The sequence below is a fragment of the Pan paniscus genome, chromosome 8, assembly GCF_029289425.2.
Source record: "Pan paniscus chromosome 8, NHGRI_mPanPan1-v2.0_pri, whole genome shotgun sequence".
NCBI lineage: Eukaryota > Metazoa > Chordata > Mammalia > Primates > Hominidae > Pan > Pan paniscus.
The window spans coordinates 131,347,407-131,367,927 of NC_073257.2; the positions used below are offsets into that span (position 1 = coordinate 131,347,407).

The 20,521-nt window shown below is 50.0% G+C and overlaps 1 protein-coding gene across 2 annotated transcripts in view; it reads right to left on the reverse strand.

Moving 5' to 3' along the window:
- Nucleotides 1-11,030: 11,030 nt before the first annotated feature.
- Nucleotides 11,031-20,521, reverse strand: part of RGS10 (regulator of G protein signaling 10) — a 43,081-nt gene continuing 33,590 nt past the window's right edge. For both annotated transcript variants that reach the window (XM_057299010.2, XM_003825650.6), the window contains exon 5: nucleotides 11,031-11,466. In XM_057299010.2, the coding sequence (XP_057154993.1) occupies nucleotides 11,320-11,466 (147 nt within the window). In that variant the 3' untranslated portion in view covers nucleotides 11,031-11,319. The remainder of the gene's footprint in view (nucleotides 11,467-20,521) is intronic.

The following is a 20,521-nucleotide window of genomic DNA, read 5'->3' on the forward strand; positions in this document are numbered from 1 at the left end:
TGAGTGTGTAGACAAATGGAGACATCCATAGAGCTGTCCACTTAAGATTTGTGTACTTTACTGAAATTAGGTATGTCTTAGTTTTTTTTAAAAAATTCCTTCCACCAAAAAAAAAAAAAAAAAAAAAAAAAGGAAGAAAAAATGCATCCCAGTGAGCTGGGGAGGAAAGAGTGAAATTGTAGCTGCTTATCTCGGAAGCTTCAGAAATAAAACATTTTGGAACGACCACCCCGAGGTAGAAGACGAGGATTTGGAGATACACTTTGAAAATAAAGTGATGGGAGGCTGGGTGCAGTGCTTCACACCTGTAATCCCATCACTTTGGGAGGCTGAGTCGGGTGGATCACCTGAGGTCAGGAGTTTGAGACCAGCCTAGCCAACAAGATGAAACCCCATCTCTACTAAAAATACAAAAATTAGCCAGGCATGGTGGCATGCGCCTATAATCCCAGCTACTTGGGAGGCTGAGGCATGAGAACCCGGGAGGTGGAGGTTGCAGTGAGCCAAGATCATGCCACTGCACTCCAGCCTGGGTGACAGAGCAAGACTCTGTCTCAAAAATAAAAATAAAATAAAGTGGTGGGAAAGAGAGACGTTTAGTATCTCAGCCACATTAAACCTTTAAGCCTCTGTGCACACAGCCAGTCATTTCTTGATCTCTTTGTTAATATAACTTTAGTATCAGGCAGTTTGTTGTACAAAGTCCTGCAGTTCTTCAAGTAATAAACTCACATCAAAACACTGTTTCCGAGCATTAAAAAAATATATAGCATTGATTTAAAAAATGAATGAACTGAACAAAGGTCTCCCACTAATGGCCCTCGTGGGATATTTGAGAGGGTTTTGGAGCCAGCAGAGGCCAAACTAGAGAGTGGGGCGGGGTAGGGGCGGGGATGGTAGTCAAAAACGTCAGCGCAAGCCCAGGAAGTACCTCAAAACCTCATCTTCCTGCCCGAAGATGAACTGCCTGAACTGTGCGGGGCAGAAAGGATGGGAGCAGCTGCCCCACCTTCCTGCCCAGTCCCAGCCTCTGGGGAGAGGGTCTCCCCAGGGCACCCTTCTGGGAGAGACAAGGAGAAAAGTTGGTGGGAGGGGACGGACTGACCAGGATGGGTGCCCAGGGCCTTGGAGGGTCCTCCCGTGCTGCAGGGACCCGCAAGAACCCCGGGAGCTGCCTCCCTCCACAGCTCACCAGCTCCCCCGTGAGCTCAAGCCAGGAATTTCAGGCAGGCTCTCGGGGGGGTCCCCAGACTTCCTTCTACTCCAAGGAGCCTGGGGAGCCCGGGACCTCCCAGAAAAGCATGTGGGCAGCTCTGCCCTAGGAGACCATGGTTCTTGTCAAGAAAAAGTCACCGAAGTCCAAGAGGCTCCTCCAAAGAATGTCAACTGAATTCCCTTCCCCTTCCTTCGGACACAAAATGTCTGGAGAGGCAACAACCTGGTTCCAGGTTGGAAATGGAGCCATATTACGCTGCTGGGGCACCCACCACTCAGATCTCCCTCTCACTTCTCTGGCTTCCCCCTGCATGTCCCCTTCTGGGCCCTAATCCTCTCCTGAGACCCCCCCCCCACCCCTGGTTTCGAGCCTGCAATCATTTGAATGACATTCAGGTCCAGCTGGCTGCCCGTCAATCACGACTCGAACGCGGGGTAACATCGTGTGCATGTGTGTGCGGGGGACTGGGGGGACAGTGAAAGAGTCCCAGGCAAGGATCCAGGAGTCAGACCCGGCCGGGAATCTGCTACCCTTCCCTGCACACCTTAGGCAGACCACACGACCTATCCCTGGTTTGGTAGCCTCATAATAATCACCAAGGTTTATTAAGCCGCTGTGCGCAAGGCACTGTGCTGCGCAGATTGCATGTATTATCTCATTGGATTTTATATAGTGCTAGCGTCTGAACGTTTGTGCCGCCCCCGACCCCTGCCCCAAATTCACATGTTGAAACCGAATCCCCAGTGTGATGATATCAAGAGGCAGGGCCGGCTGGGGCGCAGTGGCTCACACCTGTAATCCCAGCACTTTGGGAGGCCAAGGCGGGCGGATCACTTGAGGTCAGGAGTTCGAGACCACCCTGGCCAACATGGCAAAACCTCCTCTCTACCAAAAATACAAAAATTAGCCAGGCGTAGTGGCGCATGCCTGTAATCCCAGCTACTCAGGAGGCTGAGGCAGGAGAATCGCTTGAACCCAGGAGGCAGAGGTTGCAGTGAGCCCATATCATGCCACTGCACTCCAGCTTGGGTGACAGAGCGAGACTCCATCTCAAAAAAAAAAAGAGGCAGGGCCTTTCGCGGGTGATTAGGTCATGAAGGCTCTGGGTCGGCACCTGAATGAATGGGAATCAGTGCTCAGAGACCCTAGGGAACTTGCTTGCCCTTTCCAGCTGAGCATGCGCCCAGCATGTGAGGACATAAAAGTCACCATTGATGAGAAACAGGCTCTCACCAAACACCTCATCTGTCAGTGTCTTTAATCTTGGGCTTCCCAGCCTCCAGAACTGTGAGCAATAAATATCTGTTGTTTTTGAGTTACCCAGGTATTTTGTTATAGCAGCTGAAACAGACTAAGGCATAGGGATCAATATTATCCCATCTAATAATTGAGAAAACTTGGGCTTGAAAAGATCCATGATGGCTTACGCAAGCTCACAGGGCTAATAAGCAACGGAGCTGGGATAGAATTTAGGCAGTTGAACTTCATGACATGAACATAACCACAATTCTCATGCTAGCCAATAGTAAAATAATAATAATAAACAAATAATGAGGCTAGGCGCAGTGGCTCATGTCTGTAATCCCAGCACTTTGGGAGGCTGAGGTGGGTGGATCACTTGAAGTCAGGAGTTTGAGACCAGCCTGGCCAACATGGTGAAACGCCATCTCTTCGAATGCTACAAAAATTGGCCGGGCGTGGTGGCGCACACCTGTAATCCCAGCTACTCGGGAGGCTGAGGCAGGAGAATTGCTTGAACCCAGAAGCAGAGGTTGCAGTGAGCGAAGAGCGCACTGCTGCCCTCCAGTCTGGGTGATAGAGCATGACTCCATCCCAAAAATAATAATAATGATGATGATAGTTGACAGAGGTTCTTTTAGTGCTAAGGTTCTGGGGAAACCTGCAAATTTAGTAAAGGTGGACCCACATTTTCATGTTTTCAGGTCATGATGAGTGACCTCGCTCCTTTAGGAAAAAAGAGAGAAACATTCCCTTTGGGAGGCACAGGGACAGCCTCCTGGGAGATCAGAGTCTCGCCTCTGCCTCTGCAATCAGCCAGGATCTGTAGACACAGATATTTATGAGGCAGTCTGCGGTGCTCTATTTCTTCCCCCATTCTTATGGGGGTGAGAGGGGCAGAAGGAGACCAAAAGCCACATACTTGCAAAGTCATCCTTCCTCTGGAGACCAAGAAGCAGCAGATTCTTTTCCTGGGAAACAAGTCTATCAGGCAGACATCTGTTACTCTTTGCGATCTGTATGCCATAACAGTTTAAAAAACAGAGTTTAAATGCTTAAAGAAGAAGAAAACAGTTTGCCTGTGTTGCAAAGCAGCATATAAACGGTGCTAGAATTAGCACAAGGGAAACATTTATCTTTCCTAGATAATCTCAAAACAGGACTTTTTTTTGGATTGTATACAATTATGTTTATTGGCGTGGAAAGATGCTCATGATATATCACTAAAGGAAAAAAAAACAAAAAACAAAACTGGTTGCAAACACAAACTAGGCTTTTTAAAGAAGCATTGACTCTGCCTCCCTGGCTGGGGCCGGGGCCCTCTGTGTATCCCATAGAGGAAAGGGTAGAATGGGCCGAGACTGGCTGGGTAGTAGCCTTCTTCCTGGGAGAACAGAGACAAAGTCACATTTTCCAGCAGGAATGACCAAAGATTTGCCTGAGCTGGATAAGCCCAGCCTGGTGTAGTGATGGATGGTGGGCTCTGGGGATCCAAAAGACCTGGGTTCCAGTCCTAGCCCCACTATGAGTCGTGGTGACCTAGTGCAGTTTCAATGCTGCTGGAGCTCACTTCTCCATGGACACGGTGGAAGTCACATCTCCTGCACACAGGGGAGGTGCTCATGAAAGGGTGGGCTTCTCTCCCTCCAATCTGTGTTTTTTTAATTTTTTTTTTTTTTTTTTTGAGATGGAGTCTCACTGTGTCTCCCAGGCTGGAGTGCAGTAGCACAATCTTGGCTCACTGCAACCTCTGCCTCCTAGGTTCAAGCAATTCTCCTGCCTCAGCCTCCCAAGTAGCTGGGATTACAGACATCCACCACCATGCCCGGCTAATTTTTGTATTTTTAGTAGAGATGGGGTTTCACCATGTTGACCAGGCTGGTCTAGAACTCCTGACGTCAAGTGATCTGCCCGTCTCAGTCTCCTAAAATGCTGGGATTACAGGAATGAGCCACTGCGCCCGGCCTCCAATCTGTGTTTTTATGACAATGGCATGGATTGGCCATGAGCAATGGGCAGCCCTGGGGTGGCAGGCTGTGAATGAGGGGGAAGGGGCTTCCTCGAGGGGTTCGGTCCCCTCCTCAGGAGCTAACACACAGCCTGAGACCTGAAGGATGAGAAGGAGCCGGCCACACCAGGGTCCGGAGGAAGCCACTCTGCGCATTGGCCGTGGCCCACGCAAAGGCTGCGGGAAGCAACATCCTGCCTTGCTCCCGGTCGGCTTCAGGCCTGCGAGGCTGGGAAGGGCCAGCCGTGGTGGATGGAGGGTGAGGTGGGACTGAGCTACATGTCCCGGGCCTTGGTTATGATCTGAATTTTGATGTTGAGAACAAGAAAAAGACACAAAAGGGGCTTAAGCAGAGTGAGCAGCATGGCCAGGTTTGTTCTTTTAAAAAACTGGATACTAGGCCAGACGCGATGGCTCACACCTGTAGTCCGGGCACTCTAGGATGCCAAGGCTGGAGGATCGCTTAGGGTGAGGAGTTCAAGACCAGCCTGGGAAACATAGGGAGACCCCCCGTCTATACAAAAAAAAAAAATATATATATATATAACAAATTAGCCAGGTGTGGTGGTGTGTGCCTATAGCACCAGCTACTCAGGAGGCTGAGGTGGGAGGATCACTGGAGCCCAGGGGTTTGAGGCTGCAGTGAGCTATGATCACACCACTGCCCTCCAGCCTGGGCAACAGAGTGAGACCGTGTCTCTTAAAAAAAAAAAAAAAGAAGAAGGATACTAGATGAAGATGAGGAGCAGGGGTGTGGCGTGAGGAGGACAGACCAGCTAGGAGGAGGAGCCTCTGGGCAAGAGATGAGGTGACCTGGTCAGGGCCCGTGGCCATGGAGATGGCAGGCATGGACACGGTGAAGCTATATTTTGGAGAAGAATCTAGAGGACTTTCTGATGATCAGATGTCGAAGTGCAGGACAGAGGAGACTCTCAGGCCACTTCCAGCTGCCCCTACCCAGTGGCCTTATGGGAATCAGGAAAAGGGCTCCTCTAAACAAGCATGCAGCACAGGGCACCCGTGCAAGACCCTCACCCTGAGACCCTCCCTTGCAAGTGCGAAGTTGCTCAAGCCCCTGATTCTCACTCAGAGACCTGGGCAACTTTGGACTTGCAAAGCTTGTAGTGTCTGTGGCAATCCAAGGGGAGCCCTGGGCTCTGCCCAAGGTTTAGGGACCATTTCAACACAGTGATTCTACCCCTGGCTCCAGCTGTGTGTGGAGTTTCTTCCCTCCCTGCCTGGGCACCAGACTTTTTACAGTACTCACTGCATTGGACGCAACTAACCTTGTGAAGAAAAGAGTTTTTAAAACCCTGGAAGCTAATGTTACAAGACTGTTTAGCACTTAAATAAATGCGAGTTCTAGAACATCTGCAGCCAAAATGAAAGTAAATAATGACAGAATGTGAGTCATGAGTAGTTTGCAAAGATTGTAAACAAAGCATCCTCCCAAATTCAGAGCCACGGCCTGAGAGTTGGGTACCAATTAATCAGCCCTTAACTCTATCACACACAAAAGGACACGTGTCCTCATTAGCAAGTCATGAGGGGAACTTAGCTAACTGACTGTCACTTTACTATCTGGAGTTCACTTAAAACTGAAATAAAAAGCTTATTCCCTGAAGAACAGAGCACTCATGCTCACATTGTTTGAAAGAATCACTTCACTGCCAGTGTCAACATGAAACTTAACATCCTGATATTTATGGGAAAGGCAAAACAACCCCGCTCATAAACTGAAGAGATGAGCCCAACCAGCCAGGCATGTCCCATCAGTCCCTCTCCCAGGGGCTGGTCACTTTCTTTCTGATGGCAGTTGTTGGTGCAGACTTCATGTCCTCTCCTAGCCAATTGCTCTCCAAGGGCAGGGTTAATGCCTCATTCTTTCATCCCCCTACATTCCTGTGTCTAGTATTTGGCCTGGATGTAGTAGGTGCACATGAAATGTCTGTTGTGTGAGTGGATGAGCATCTTTCCCAAAAGGCCAATGTTCACTTCAGCCCTGGACTTCCCGAGGGCCCTGTCCAGGCAGAGGATGGACCAAAAAGGGAGCTGGGTAGGAGACAGAAGGTTTGGCTCCTGTCTCAGACTCTGCCACTCACAAGCATGTGCTCATGTGAGCCACGTCATCCGTTTTGGTGTTCCCATCTCTAAAACAGGAGGAATAGCTGTCCCCCCACTTTTTAAGGGTTTGCGATGACGCGATGGGAAAGAAGCACTTGGAAAGGGGTTCCGCAAGTGTGATGTGGTTTCCCTCACACCTCAGAGGGGAGTTCTGCAATTGAGAAGGCGGGGCAGTGCAGGACCACGGTTAGACATGGTGTGCAACTTACTCTCAGAAAGCCAGCAGGTAAGCAGAGTGGATTTGGAGGTATAATGAATGACTGCAAAGTCACAGAAGACAAGGCCACCCAGGCTGTGCTCTCTGCACATGGGAACTAGAAATCAGAGTACAAAATATGGAGCCAGCAGATAACACAAATATGGGAGTGGCCTGCTGTAAGGCAATAGGGAATGGTGGGGCCTGCAGCCAACTAGAGATTACAATCATGCTCTGCTTCAGGCATTTGCAAAAAGATTTAAAACTTACACCCCATGAAACAGCAAAACACATCTATGGCCTGCTGGCTGGGAGTCTGAGACCCCTGCAGATGGCTGTATCAAGCATGTCTTTTTTTTTTCAGATGGAGTCTCGCTCTGTGGCCCAGGCTGGGTGCAGTGCCACAATCTCAGCTCACTGCAACCTTTGCCTCCCAGGTTCCAGTGATTCTCCTGCCTGAGGCTCCCTAGTAGCTGGGATTATAGGTGTGCGCCACCACACCGGCTAATTTTTGTATTTTTAGTAGAGACGGAGTTTCACCACGTTGGCCAGGCTGGTCTCAAACTCCTGACTTTAGGTGATCCACCCGCCCCAACCTCCCAAAGTGCTGGGATTACAGGCGTGAGCCACCATGCTGGGTCTCTAGCACGTCTTTTTATTCCAATGCTCACTTGGGGCCTTGCTGACACTGGAGAGACTGCCCCTCCCGGGCAGGGCCCCCTAATTCCTAGAGATAGTAAACAACTAGGGTGTGCCTTTAATATGCAAAGCAACCAATCCAGAGCATGTAACCCAGATGCCTCCTTGATCAGATTCTCACACTGGGGGCCATGACCCATCTGCCCTAAGCACCTCATGGGCTGGCCAGACAACTAGGGACAGTCCCTATACCCCAGAGCCTGCTGAAATGACTCAAACCAGCCCGTCCGAAGCCTGTTTACCCTGCTTGCCTTTTCCAAAGAAACCACAGTAGAGGCTCTTGACCACATTTTCCCTCTGGGCTGCCTCCTGACCCTGGTGCTTCCTCCACATGGCCCTGCATGACTATCGCATGCCGCCTCAGCTTAGGAACTGCGAGCAACAAACTGTCTCTCCAGTGGCAATTGTCTCCTGACTGTTGGCCTCATTAGGCCTGAATAGTAAGAAAACCTGTATTTTCATACATCTGTAAACCCCACTGGAGCACAGATCGTCATTGCTGCCTTATTTCCCCCTGTGAATCTCGGCACCTAGCACAGTCTCTGGCACGTTGAAAACACAATTTCTTTCTCTTTCTTTCTTTTTTCTTTCTTTCTTTCTCTCTCTCTCCCTCTCTCCCTCTCTCCCTCTCTCCCCACCCCGCCCCCCCCGCCCCCTCTCTCTTTCTTTCTTTTTTAAGCCAGAGTTTTGCTCTGTTGCCCAGGCTGGAGAGCAGCTCACTGCAACCTTCGCCTCCCGGATTCAAGCGATTCTCCTGCCTCTACCTCCTGAGTAGCTGAATTACTGGCATGCGCCATCATGCCCGGCTAATATTTGTATTTTTAGTAGAGACAGAGTTTCACCATGTTGGCCAGGCTGGTCTCAAGCTTCTGACCTCAGGTGATCCACCTGCCTCGGCCTCCCAAAGCGCTGGGATTACAGGTGTGAGCCGCCACACCCAGCCAAAGATACAATTTCAACGCTAATTGATGAATGGATGGGCATAGGGACGAAAGCAAAGGGCTGGGTAGAAGCATCTGTTTGGCTACGTGGGTCCCTACACTTCAGCCTCACATTTGCAATTGCTTCAGGACACTAAATTCTGCATATGCCTCATTTCTGCGACTGGCATAGACGTAGGCAATCAGGCAGGAGCAAGCCAGAGGGAGTGGCATAAGTTCACGCTAGTAGGAGTAAGTGGTGATTAAACTCTGAGGCTCACCACCCTGCTGGCATTCAGCTCTTCAGGCAGCTCCTAAGTGGGGGCGGGCGGAAGGCTTTTCTTTTAATGTCCGATCTTCTGGCTAACTCTGGCTATTTGCTTTATTCAAACTCTTAGAAAGAGATGGTCATCTCAAAGGGTCTCTGCACCCATTGATAAAAGGGGAAAAGTCAGAGAGCAGCCTTCTCGCCCACCTTCAGTCTCTGGGACCTGCCCACAACAGGCTCTTCCAAAGGGAGTCAATCAGGTCGCCCTGAAGCCTCCCTGCGTCTGCAATGGTGCAGTGGGCTATCCCCGCATCCCTGAATAACCGAACTGCATCCGGTTAATAAACCGAAAGCTGAGCTAGAGAACCTGTGTTGTTTTTCATCTTTACTCTTTAAAATGCATCAATCTAGCCAGGCGCGGTGGCTCACACCTGTAATCCCAGCACTTTGGAAGGCTGAGGGGGGCAGATCACTTGAAGGCAGGAGTTCAAGACCAGCCTGGCCAACATGGTGAAAACCCGACTCTACTAAAAATGCAAAAACTAGCTGGGCATGATAGTGGGTGCCTGTAATTCCAGCTACTTGGGAGGCTGAGGCACAAGAATCGCTTGAACCTGGGAGGCGGAGGTTGCAGTGACCTGAGATCATGCCACTGCACTCCAGCCTGGGAGACAGAGTGAGACTCCATCTCAAAAAATAAAAAATAGGCCTGGCGCGGTGGCTCATGCCTGTAATCCCAGCACTTTGGGAGGCCGAGGCAGGAGGATCACGAGGTCAGGAATTTGAGACTAGCCTGACCAACATGGTCAAACCCCGTCTCTACTAAAAATACAAAAATTAGCCAGGCGTGGTGGTGCATGCCTGTAATCCCAGCTAATCAGGAGGCTGAGGCAGAAGAATTGCTTTAACCCATGAGGCATAGGTTGCAGTGAGCCAAGATCATGCCACTGCACTCCAGCCTGGGCAACAGAGCGACACTCTGTCTCAAAAATAAATAATAAATGCACCAATCTGCTCTGCTTGACAATGAACTGAATTTCTCTGATCACGGGGCCCTTGTGTGTCATTCTCAGCATCACCGTCTCCTTCCTAGGTTCTGGAAATAGGCAGAGAGAAGACAGGCGCAGAGTAGGCCTGTCTGGGAAGTACCTGAGGAGGGTGGAGAAGCCTGTGTTTGCTGTTTCTGATGAATGTTGTTGGGTTATTTAGTGCTTGGCAGTGAACGGTTCCCTGAAGACCATCCCTTTCCCAGGCCCTGGATGGAAGGGCAGGAACATTTGACCACAGTGTCTAGACAGCGAGGCTAGGGAATCTGGGGGGCTGCCCAGGGGCTCATATGGGGGACAGCCATCAGTAGGGTAACTGACCCAGACTAGAACCAGATTAGGGCTTGTAATAGGCATTATCCTAGTCTAATTATTGAGCTCACCTCCTCTTCTCTCCCAAAAGTGTCCTAGTTTGATTGATAAATTATACAGCCACCTTCAACATTAGTGAATTTTGCAAACAGGAAAGTCTGAGTTGGGAGGCTCACACGCAACAGAAGCTGGTCACTTTGTACAAATAGAAAGGGCTTAGCAAACATCCTGGAAAAGGCCTGGTGCCAGCACCCAACCCCCTACAAATAGCAGGAACAATTCACCAAAGGGAACTGAGCCTGACCTTGGCCCTGGTGGGCTCTGCTCTAAAAGTGGAGTTCCTGGGCTGGCGGGGACAGCCTGGCCCAAGCGTGCCCCATTCACAGCCTCCTCACCCAAGAAGGGCAGGCTTCAAGGCAGCATTTCTTTTCCCTGTTGAAGTCTCAAGCCAGAGTTAGCAAGTTCAGCAAAGGGCAGGAGCAGAGAGGAAAGGATTATGATGTGTCCCCGATGGGTACAGGAGAAGGGAACAGCCCCACCAACTCCAACCTCAGCACGCACCTGTGCTACAATCCCATTCAACAACACCTTGAGTTGCCATGGGGACCCTGAACAATTTCCCACTTGTGTTTTTTTTCCTTCCTGGTTGAGATCTTGTTTCTGTCAAGATGAACTATTTATCTGTGTTGCATGAAATGTCATGGGTTGTGGTCAAAACCAGGACCAACCCACGCACAAGAAATAATAACCCTTTGATGACACTCACACACAAGCTTCCCAAGTCTTTAGAGGCTGTCAGTGATTCATTTTCTGTTTCCAGCACTGAACTTGCTCTCGAGAAATATTTAACCCAAAAGGCGACTGGCAGGCCATACCCCCAGTAGCCTGGGTTTGCCGGATCAACTCATGTTTGAGTTAATTTACCAAGTGACCTGTGGACATGCGTCCACTCACCAGAGAGGCAGAGCACTTACAAGGTAAAAGGTAGTGATACGTTTCACCTTGTGGCCTTACATGAGGTTTAATTAAGCTACAAAATGCTCGATGTGTCCAGTGTTGAAGGAATCTCTGTTTTGTGAACTAAAACTTCCAAGTTATTATTATTCTTTTTTTATGTTAGCTTAGCCATCATGCAAAATTTACCGGTGAAGCAGTTAATAAAACACACATCCCATTGAAGGGTTTTGTACATTTCAGTCCTTACAAATAACAAAGCAATGATAAACCCGGCACGGTCCTGAGAGGAAATTCCTTTGCTTCTTAAAGCTGCCAGTCCCGGCTTTTTGGGGGCTCATGTGTTATAAATTCTGGAAGCTCTTTTAGCTGCAGTTTGAGCATCAGGCGAATCTTCTTCCTCTTCCTCGGTTCGCTTGTGTTTTAAAAACAAGTCAGACTTTAAGAAGCGGCTGTAGCTGTCGTACTTCATGAGATTAAAGATCTAAGGAGGAAAAGAAAAAAAGAGTCTGAAGGCTGAGGCTAATCCAGGCCATAAATCATCCCATCAGATATGTATTAATACCTACCATGTGCCAAAGAATACTAATACGTGCAAAGAACACACTAAGAAAGCTCAAATAAGTCATCTGCTAGACAAGGCAGATTTCCTGGAGATTTTTGGTCATTATGCAATAATCTCAATGGAATATATAGACAGTCACATGAACAAATATGCCTTTATTTTCCACGGAAATATAGATTCACACAGCACTGATTCAGACCCTTGTACCAAGAAGTCCTTCAAGACTCTCCACTTTATTTGCCTAGATAAGACAAGGATGTATTTCTCCAAGAGCTTGAGACAGCCGAATAGAAACCATTTCTGTAGAGACAGTGGTGTTAAAAAGATCACTGACATATCATATGATGCCAGCATTGTTAAGACTCCCAGTAAGTCTGGCATCCGAGATCTCAAACAGACCTATTATTGTACCAAGAGTCAAAATGAGGCGTGCTCACTGCAGGGCAGGGCAGCAAAACTATAATCTTAGCAAGGGAACAGGTCCCAAATAAAGAATAGAGCAGCCAGCTGCAGAATGCCAACATCTGTGCCATCAGACAGGCTGGGGAGCACATCCCTAGAATGAAACAACTCTAAGGTATGTCAGGTGAGCAAAGAGGACACCTGACAGAGCTGAAGTGCCCCAGATTAGACGGCTGCCCCCGCCGGCATGGCAGGTGCTCAGAGGGCTGTCCCCAGGCACAGTAGCTTCCTCTGGCCGCCACTGAACCTCTTTTCTGGGCCACAGTCCTTGTGACCAGCATTCATTCTCCCCCACTGCTACCCAATCCTGTGCCATCTGCCCTCCTCCCTTGCCCCAGGAAAGGGGCAGAGAAAGAGAAGCACAAAGCCTTTTCCAGCTGTCAAGGGCTATGATCTCTTTCCCACCCCTCATTTCTCTCTCTCTCAGACCTTTCCACTTAACTCGCAGTACACTCTGCAACTAAAAATCCACACGGTTCACCCTGGTACACGGAACAACCAAGTGGAAAGTTCCAGAGATGTCTAGAATGTCACTGACTGCCAGGCGGGGTTGTCAAGTGGATGGTAAAACCCTGACATCTTTTAAGGCTGCCCTCTCCCAACACACATACACTATTTTGTAAATTAAACATCTGAGGGTACTGGGGGCGGTGGCTCACACCTGTAATCCCAGCACTTTGGGAGGTGGAGGCAGGTGGATCACTTGAGGTCAGGAGTTCAAGACCAGCCTGGCCAATATGGTGAAACCCCGTCTCTACTAAAAATACAAAAATTAGCCGAGCGTGGTGGCACACACCTGTAGTCCCAGCTATTCGGGAGGCTGAGGCCAAAGAATCACTTGAACCCAGGAGGCAGAGGCTGCAGTGAGCTGAGATCACACCACTGCACTCCAGCCTGGGCAACAGAGTGAGACTCTTGTCTCAAAAAAAAGGAAATAAAATAAAAATAAAAAATAAAACAAACATCTGAGGGACTCAAAGGACTCAGAACATCTGCTTGGAGGATGGGAGGTGCTTCAGGAGGGAACTGGAACCCTCAAATTTTACACCTTCATCTTCCCAAGATGGCTTCAACCACAGCAGAACTGCCTGAGTCACTGTGCTATAAACAGAGTCCACAACCCAGAGAAAGACCTGGGACTTTAGGTTTTCTTTAAACTGTTAAACTAGCGCCTGCCCATCCCTTGGTGCCCTTCTACTCTTGCCCGAGTCCTGCAGCTGCTCAGCAAGACCCTGTCTCCTTAAGCCCCTGTCCTGTGCCACACTAGAGCAGTCATCTATCTTGCAGCCATCCTGTAATTCCAGGTGTGATTGTAATTTGCTGAGGTTTACAGAAAAAAAAAAAAACTTTTTTTTAATCCCAGAAAATACAAAAATCATAGCCAGGGCTGAGGTGGGGGATGAGAAACACCATTACTCCTTCATGGCCTCCCACCGACGTGCTAAGCAAGCGTCACCATCTGCCTTATTCAGCCCTTCCAGGCACAAGAGTCCCCAAGGGGAAACTTTTAGAGGCTCACCTAGTTGAAAGTCTGCAATGAATGCTCAAATGTGACTAATGAAACCAGTTGCACAAAGGTCCCACCTGGCACCCAGCCTCAGTCCTGTACCCACTCCCACCCCAGGTCCACGCAGATGGGACCCACCACTCTGAGCAGGATGCGGTGCGACCCAAGCGTCTCGTGTGAAGTCTGCATGTGGGAGAGGAACATCCTGTTTGCCTGTAGTGGCTCTGAGGCTCAGACTTCAAAGTAGAGAAGAAAAAAGGCCGGTGCTGGGGGCACCCAGGGCAGAGGAGGAGGGGGAGGGAAGGAGGCTGCCTCGGCTGGGAGGAAGCTCAGGGGCTGCACCGGGCTGGCAGGAGTCGACCCCGAGATCCCGAGATCCCAAGGCTGCCAGCAAGCCTGAGGGGAGGGGGCTGCGAACTATTTATTAAGAGCATAAGGGCCACTCCCTACTGGGGCAGGTGTGAAATGCCCCACGAGTGCAGAAGTCCCTCAGGCAGAGGTTTCCTCCTCTGAGAGCCCTTGCCCATCTCCCGTGCTGCTGCAGTGACTGGGAGGCAGCGGTGGCTGTTGGACCCAGACAGGCTGGAGAAAGGAGAGGATGTCGCCCCCAAAGTCCTCGTGCGCCTGGGCTGCGGGAAGCCTGATTGCTCTACATGGGGTGCACGGGCAGACTTCTGACTGCCACCGGCCAACGACCCCCTGGGCCTGGCTCAGGAGCACACAGCAACAGGGTGCTCCTGGGACGGGGCTCAGCAAAGGTGACTTAGAGGATGGAGAATGCAACTAAGGCCGGGTGCAGTGGCTCATGCCTGAAACTCCAGCACTTTGGGAGGCTGAGGCGGGCGGATAGCAAAATCCTGTCTCTACTAAAAATATAAAAATTAGCAGGGCTTGGTGGCACCCACCTGTAGTCCCAGCTACTAAGGAGGCTGAGGTGGGAGGATCACCTAAGCCCGCGGAGGTTGAGGCTGCAGTGAGCTAAGATCACGCCACTGCACTCCATCCTGGGTGACAGAGCCAGACCCTGTCTCGAAAAAAAAAAAAAAAAAGAGAATGCACCTAAAACTTTCTTCCAAGAAAGCGGCCAGAGATCGTGTGCCCAGCTACTGGCCAGAGCCTCATCTATCACAGGGAAAAGAGCTGTGACTGGGGCCCAGTAAATGTTTACCAGTGGCTGAACAGAAATCGTGCGCTGTGCAGCAGCAGAGGCTGGGGAAATGAACCCGGCTAGTACCAACGCGGCCGCAGTGCCCTCCAGCCCTGCGCTGGGCAGCGTATGGGCATTCTTTCATTCAGTTCTCCCTCCAGCGCTCTGAAGACCCTGATTTGACAGAGGAAGAAACGAGGGGCTTAGGGGTTCCTCACAGTTCTGGAGGCTAGAAGTCCAAGTCAAGGTGCCATCAGGGTTGGTTTCTCCTGAGGCCGCTGTCCTTGGCTCGTAGACCACACCTTCTCCCTGCGTCTTCACAGGGTCTCCCCGGTGCACGTGTGTCCTTACCTCCTCTTCTCACAAGGACACTAGTCAGATTGGGTTAGAGCTCACCTCAATGTCCTCGTTTAATGTTAATTACCCCTTTAAAGCCCTATCTCCAAATAAAGTCACATTCTGGGGATTAGGACTTCAACATATGGATTAGGGAGGGGAGCACAGTTCAGCCCATAACGGTGAGCAAAAGAGAAGGGCGGAAGGCCAGCCCTGGCAGGCTCCGGAGCCCCCACTCCCAACCATGAGGCCATCTGCCACTCGCATGGCTGGACAATAAAAACGAGGGCTGCAAAGAGAGTAACATGGAAAACTGCCCGTGAATGTTAAATGACGGATACTAAATTTTAAAAACACACCCTATCTAAAAACAATGATCCCAAATACGTTCTTTTTTGTTGTTGTTGTTTGCTTTTTTGAGATGGAGTCCCACTCTGTCACCCAGGCTGGAGTGCAGTGGCACGATCTTGGCTCACTGCAAACTCCGCCTCCTGGGTTCAAGCGATTCTCCTGCTTCTGCCTCCTGAGTAGCTGTGATTACAGGTGTGCGCCACCACACCCAGCTAAGTAGAGACGGGGTTTCACCACGTTGACCAGGCTGGTCTCAAACTCCTGACCTCAGGTGATCCACCCTCCTAGGCCTCCCAAAGTGCCGGGATTACAGGCGTGAGCCACCACGCCCGGCTCCAAATACATTCTTTAAGAGTGTATCCATGTGTCTAAGTGAGAAACAATATGTCCCCAAAGGTCAGTAGTGGGGTGAATGGTGTTCCCCCAAACTTACATTCACCTCGAATCTCAGAATGGACCTCATTTGAAAAGAGGGTTGCATAAGGGTCTCAAAATAAAATCATACTGCATTTAGGGTAGGCCCTAAATCCAAGGACTGGGTGTCCTTATCAGAAGAGGAGGGGACACACTGAGGGAAGAAGGCGTGTGAAGGCAGAGGGAGACATCGGTGATGCAGCCACGTGCCAAGGAGCGCTAAGGAGTGCCGGCAGCCACCAGCAGTCTGTAAGCTGAAGGGGCAAGTAAGCACCCCCCACACCCTCTCGCCACCACCCACCAGAGTCTTGTGGAGAACAGGGCCCTGCCAACACCTTGATGTCAGATTTTCAATCCGTTTCTGCTGAGCGAATACGTTTCTGCTGTTTGAAGCCACTTGACTTGGGGTCATTGCTTATGACAGTCCAAGGAGGCTCATCCAGTTGGCTTGTTGATTTCACCTCACCCCGGCTCAAACACAGAAAATGAGATGGGCCTAGGGGTCCCAGACAGTTCCAACAAGCAGGGATCCCTGAGGGGGAGACATGACCTCACCAGGGTTGGACTGTGATGGGCACCTGAACACGGTCAGACTCCTTAAGGGTCCACAAGGCAGAGAAAGAAGAAAATGGAGCCATCTGGGCTAAGCAGGAGGCCGCAGGTGAGTGGAAGACACGGGAACAGAGCTGAGGCCGCCATCCGTCCAACAAACGGCTGCTGGTGAAGCGGAAAATTGAAGTTGGCGGCTGAGCTGCATTCTGCATCTTTTTTTTTTTTTTTTTTTTTTTTTTGGCCAAGACAGCTGCGGCTTAGCAAGCTTTGGGGTTTTGGCAGCCCCACATCTGCAAGCTGCACGCCTGGACTGTAAACTGTTTAGCATCGTTGCCTTGGGATCCAATCCTACAAGCTGCTGGAAGTGAGACTCGGACAAAAATGAGGAGGGAGCCTTCCTGCAGATGTGCAACTCTGCACAACCGTCCTGCAGAACAAGGTCCTTATATCACCAAGCCACCTCCTCTCCAGATCCCAGACATTGCCATGGCTGAGCAGGATTTGCCTTCCTGAAAGAAAAATATCCATGCAGTGCCCCAACTTCAGACTGTTCCAAATGTGCCGCTCCAGGAAAGGACGTCCCCCTGACGCATAGTCATCTGTGCAGAAACGAGAACCTCAACCAGCCTTGAAGGCCCCTCTGTGAATATTGCGTCACTGTCTCCATTCATTGCGTTTCAAGCCTAATAAATATTTTAACACTTCTCAGAAGACAAGTACAGAAGACCTAAACAAAACATACATCCTCTCTTCTCTTCAAAACCCTCTGCCATGTTATTTTAATCCAGCACAGGAAGAAAAAATCATTCCTTAAGGCAATGAAAGTTTAATTAGCGGGATGTCATATTTGCTTTAAGAACTTGGTTTCGTTTGTATATGAAAATCGCTGAAAGAAGGTGGAAGCACCGCCGTCTCTGGATTGCGGCTCTAGAATGCGTCCTCTCTTCACACACATGGACTACAGACGTGCTTTTGTACCCACGCAAGGAGACAGAAAGGGGGAAGAAAGAAAGCTCCTGTCCCTCCAGCCCTCAGAAGTGGCTGGGCATTGACGAGGCTGTTGGGGCAAGGCGCAAACAGGGATGTGCCTACCCCCTAAAGTAAAGACCACCTCCCTTTCAAGTGGGAACGGGCTGCACCCAGGAGGAGGTCTGAGGGCAGCTGGCAGACAGCAGATGAGCAGACAAAGTAGCTCAAGTCAGCCCTTGCCCCAGAGCGCCAGGACGGGCCACACAGAAGGCTCTGTCGCCTTGCACGGCTCTCCAGCTTCACGACAGACCAGCCAGAGATGGACAGTGTGCCAGGGGTGGGATTGGAACTCCAGAAGGAGTCTGGACACCAGCGGGATCAGAGAGACCTCGCTTGGACGATATCCCCTCCCAAGCTCACGGGTTCACGCGTGTGGTGGTCACACGTGTGGAGCGGATTGCCCGCTTTTTTCTACTGTCCACACGATTCAAATTCCAGGCCCAAATGACATGACTCACTTTCTGCTAGGGGTGAAGGCATTTTAATTTTGCCTTTTGCCGTCAGAAGGGGAGTTGAATGCTCCTCTGAGTGCCACTCTCCCCTCCTCTTCCCCCAAATACTTTTATTTATTTATTTATTTTGAGACGGAGTCTCACTCTGTCGCCAGGCTGGAGTGCAGTGGCGCGATCTCGGCTCACCGCAACCTCCAACTCCCTGATTCAAGCAACTCTCCTGCCTCAGCCTCCCACGTAGCTGGGATTACAGGCACGTGCCACCACACCCAGCTAATTTTTGTATTTTTAGTAGAGACGGGGTTTCACCATGTTAGCCAGGCTGGTCTCAATCTCTTGACTTTGTCATCCTCCCGCCTCAGCCACCCAAAGTGCTGGGATTACAGGCGTGAGCCACCGTGCCCAGCACCAAATACCATTTTAAAGTTGCAAGAAACATCTCAAAGTATCTCGAATACTGCCCTTCCCATCCTGACCCTCGTGAGGCAGATGGCTACGGTATACGCAGACAGCCAACCTCCCTTCTGTTTGAACAAAAAACCACACCTGCCCTTTCTAGCGGAGCATGCTGGAAAATACCCATTTCTTCCCTGCATTTGATCTTTTGAAGCAAATGTCACCTGGCACCCATAAGACTGACACATCCTAAGTCCCTGGCTCTGGCCACCACCACAGCCTCTGCCACCACCCAGGAGAGGGGACCATGGTCATGCAGGGGCACTCAGGCCAAGGTCCTGTTTGGAGAAATAATGGGGCAGGGGAGAGAATGGGCCCCCAAATGACTGCCACAGGCCAGACAGCCCCTCTCTCACCCTCTAAGGCCCTCAATAGCTGGCCCACCCCTCTTACTTACGTTGAAAAAGGAAGCACTTTTCACCTCTTACGTTCTGGGAAAACTCAAAGAAACTGCATTGCTAAAAAGGGACCCCATTCATGGCTCCTTTCTCTGTCAAGGATGTGGCTGGGAGCACTAGCATCTCACTCAAGGCTTTTCCCTTTTTTTTTTTTTTTTTTTTTTGAGACAGAGTCTCACTCTGTTGCCCAGGCTGGAGTGCTGTGGCATGATCTCAGCTCAGTGCAACCTCTCCCTTCCAGGTTCAATTGATTCTCCTGCCCCAGACTCCCAAGTAGCTGGGATTATAGGCACATGCAACCATGTCTGGCTAATTTTTGTATTTTTAGTAGAGACGGGGTTTCACCACGTTGGCCAGGCTGGTCTCAAACTCCTGACCTCAGGTGATCCGCCCACCTCAGCCTCCCAAACTGCTGGTTTTCCATTTTTTTTGTAAGCACCAGAGGCTGAGGACTTCTTTTTGAGTGGAGAAGGCCACCTCATCTCTGCTTTTCCAGGCTAGAGTTTAGCACCAGACACAAAGCCTCGGGAAGGCACCCTAGCAGACGCAAAATCTGCTTATGTATTTATTTATTTTGAGACAGAGTTTCGCTCTTGTCACCTAGGCTGGAGTGCAATGGCACGATCTCGGCTCACCGCAACCTCCACCTCCCGGGTTCAAGCGATTTTCCTGCCTCAGCCTCCTGAGTAGCTGAGAATACAGGCATGCACCACCATGTCCGGCTAATTTTTTTATATTATTCGTAGAGACGAGGTTTCACCATGTTGGCCAGGCTAGTCTCGAACTCCTGAACTCAGCTGATCCACCCGCCTCGGCCTCCCAAAGTGCTGGGATTATAGGCATGAGCCACTGCGCCCGGCCCAAAATCTGCTTTTAAGTGTAGGCATGGGGACCCCTGATATTCATGGAAGAAGAATGAGCACCCCACAACCCCAAACCCATGCCCTTCTCTTCCATGGACTGAGAAAGCCACGAAGCTGCCATATGCAATGATCTGGACCTTTCTATCTTCATCAAGCTCATGGCTGTTCCAGACCATGCTGCGCTGTATATAGAACTTAAACCTAAGGCTTCTGAGCAAGAAAGGTGTGTAAACTGGGGCTAAGAAATGTGCCAGAGGAGAATTTTGTTTTAAATCTTTCATATGGAACAACTTTAAGTCACTGAGCAGACTTCAGTGTGTTCCATTCTTCAATGTTTGAGTAGAGCCTGAAAGGACCAATAACGTCATTGATTTCCTGCTAAGAAGAGAGAAGGAGGGGCAGGACTGGGGGATCTTAACTTTTCACTTCATACCCTCCTGGACACATGAATTTTCTTTTCTTTATCTTAACAATGAGCATGTACTACTTCAATAACTTAAGATAATTTTAGGCCAGACACTGTGGCTCACACCTGTAATCACAGCAGCACTTTAGGAAGCCAAGGCTGGAGGATTGCTTGAGCCCAGGAGTTCAAGACCAGCCTGGGCAACATAGTAAGACCCCATCCCTAGAAAAATATATTTTAAAAATTAGCCAAGTGTGGTGGCACATGCCTATAGTCCCAGCTACTCAGCAGTCTAAGGTTAGAGGATGGATCAAGCCTGGGAGGTCAAGGCTACAGTGAGCCATGATGGTGCCACTGTATTCCAGCCTCGATGACAGAGGGAGACCCAGGATAAAAAAAATTACAATAGGTAGGGCGCAGTGGTTCATGCCTGTAATCCCAGCACTTTGGGAGGCTGAGGTGGGCAGATCACTTGAGGTCAGGAGTTCATAAATACCTTATTATTATAACCTCCACTTCACAAATGAGAAAAGCTAGGCACGGAGAGGGAGCAAGTCTTGTCCGCAATCTCACAGTAACTAAATTCTAAAGTGAAAGAAGG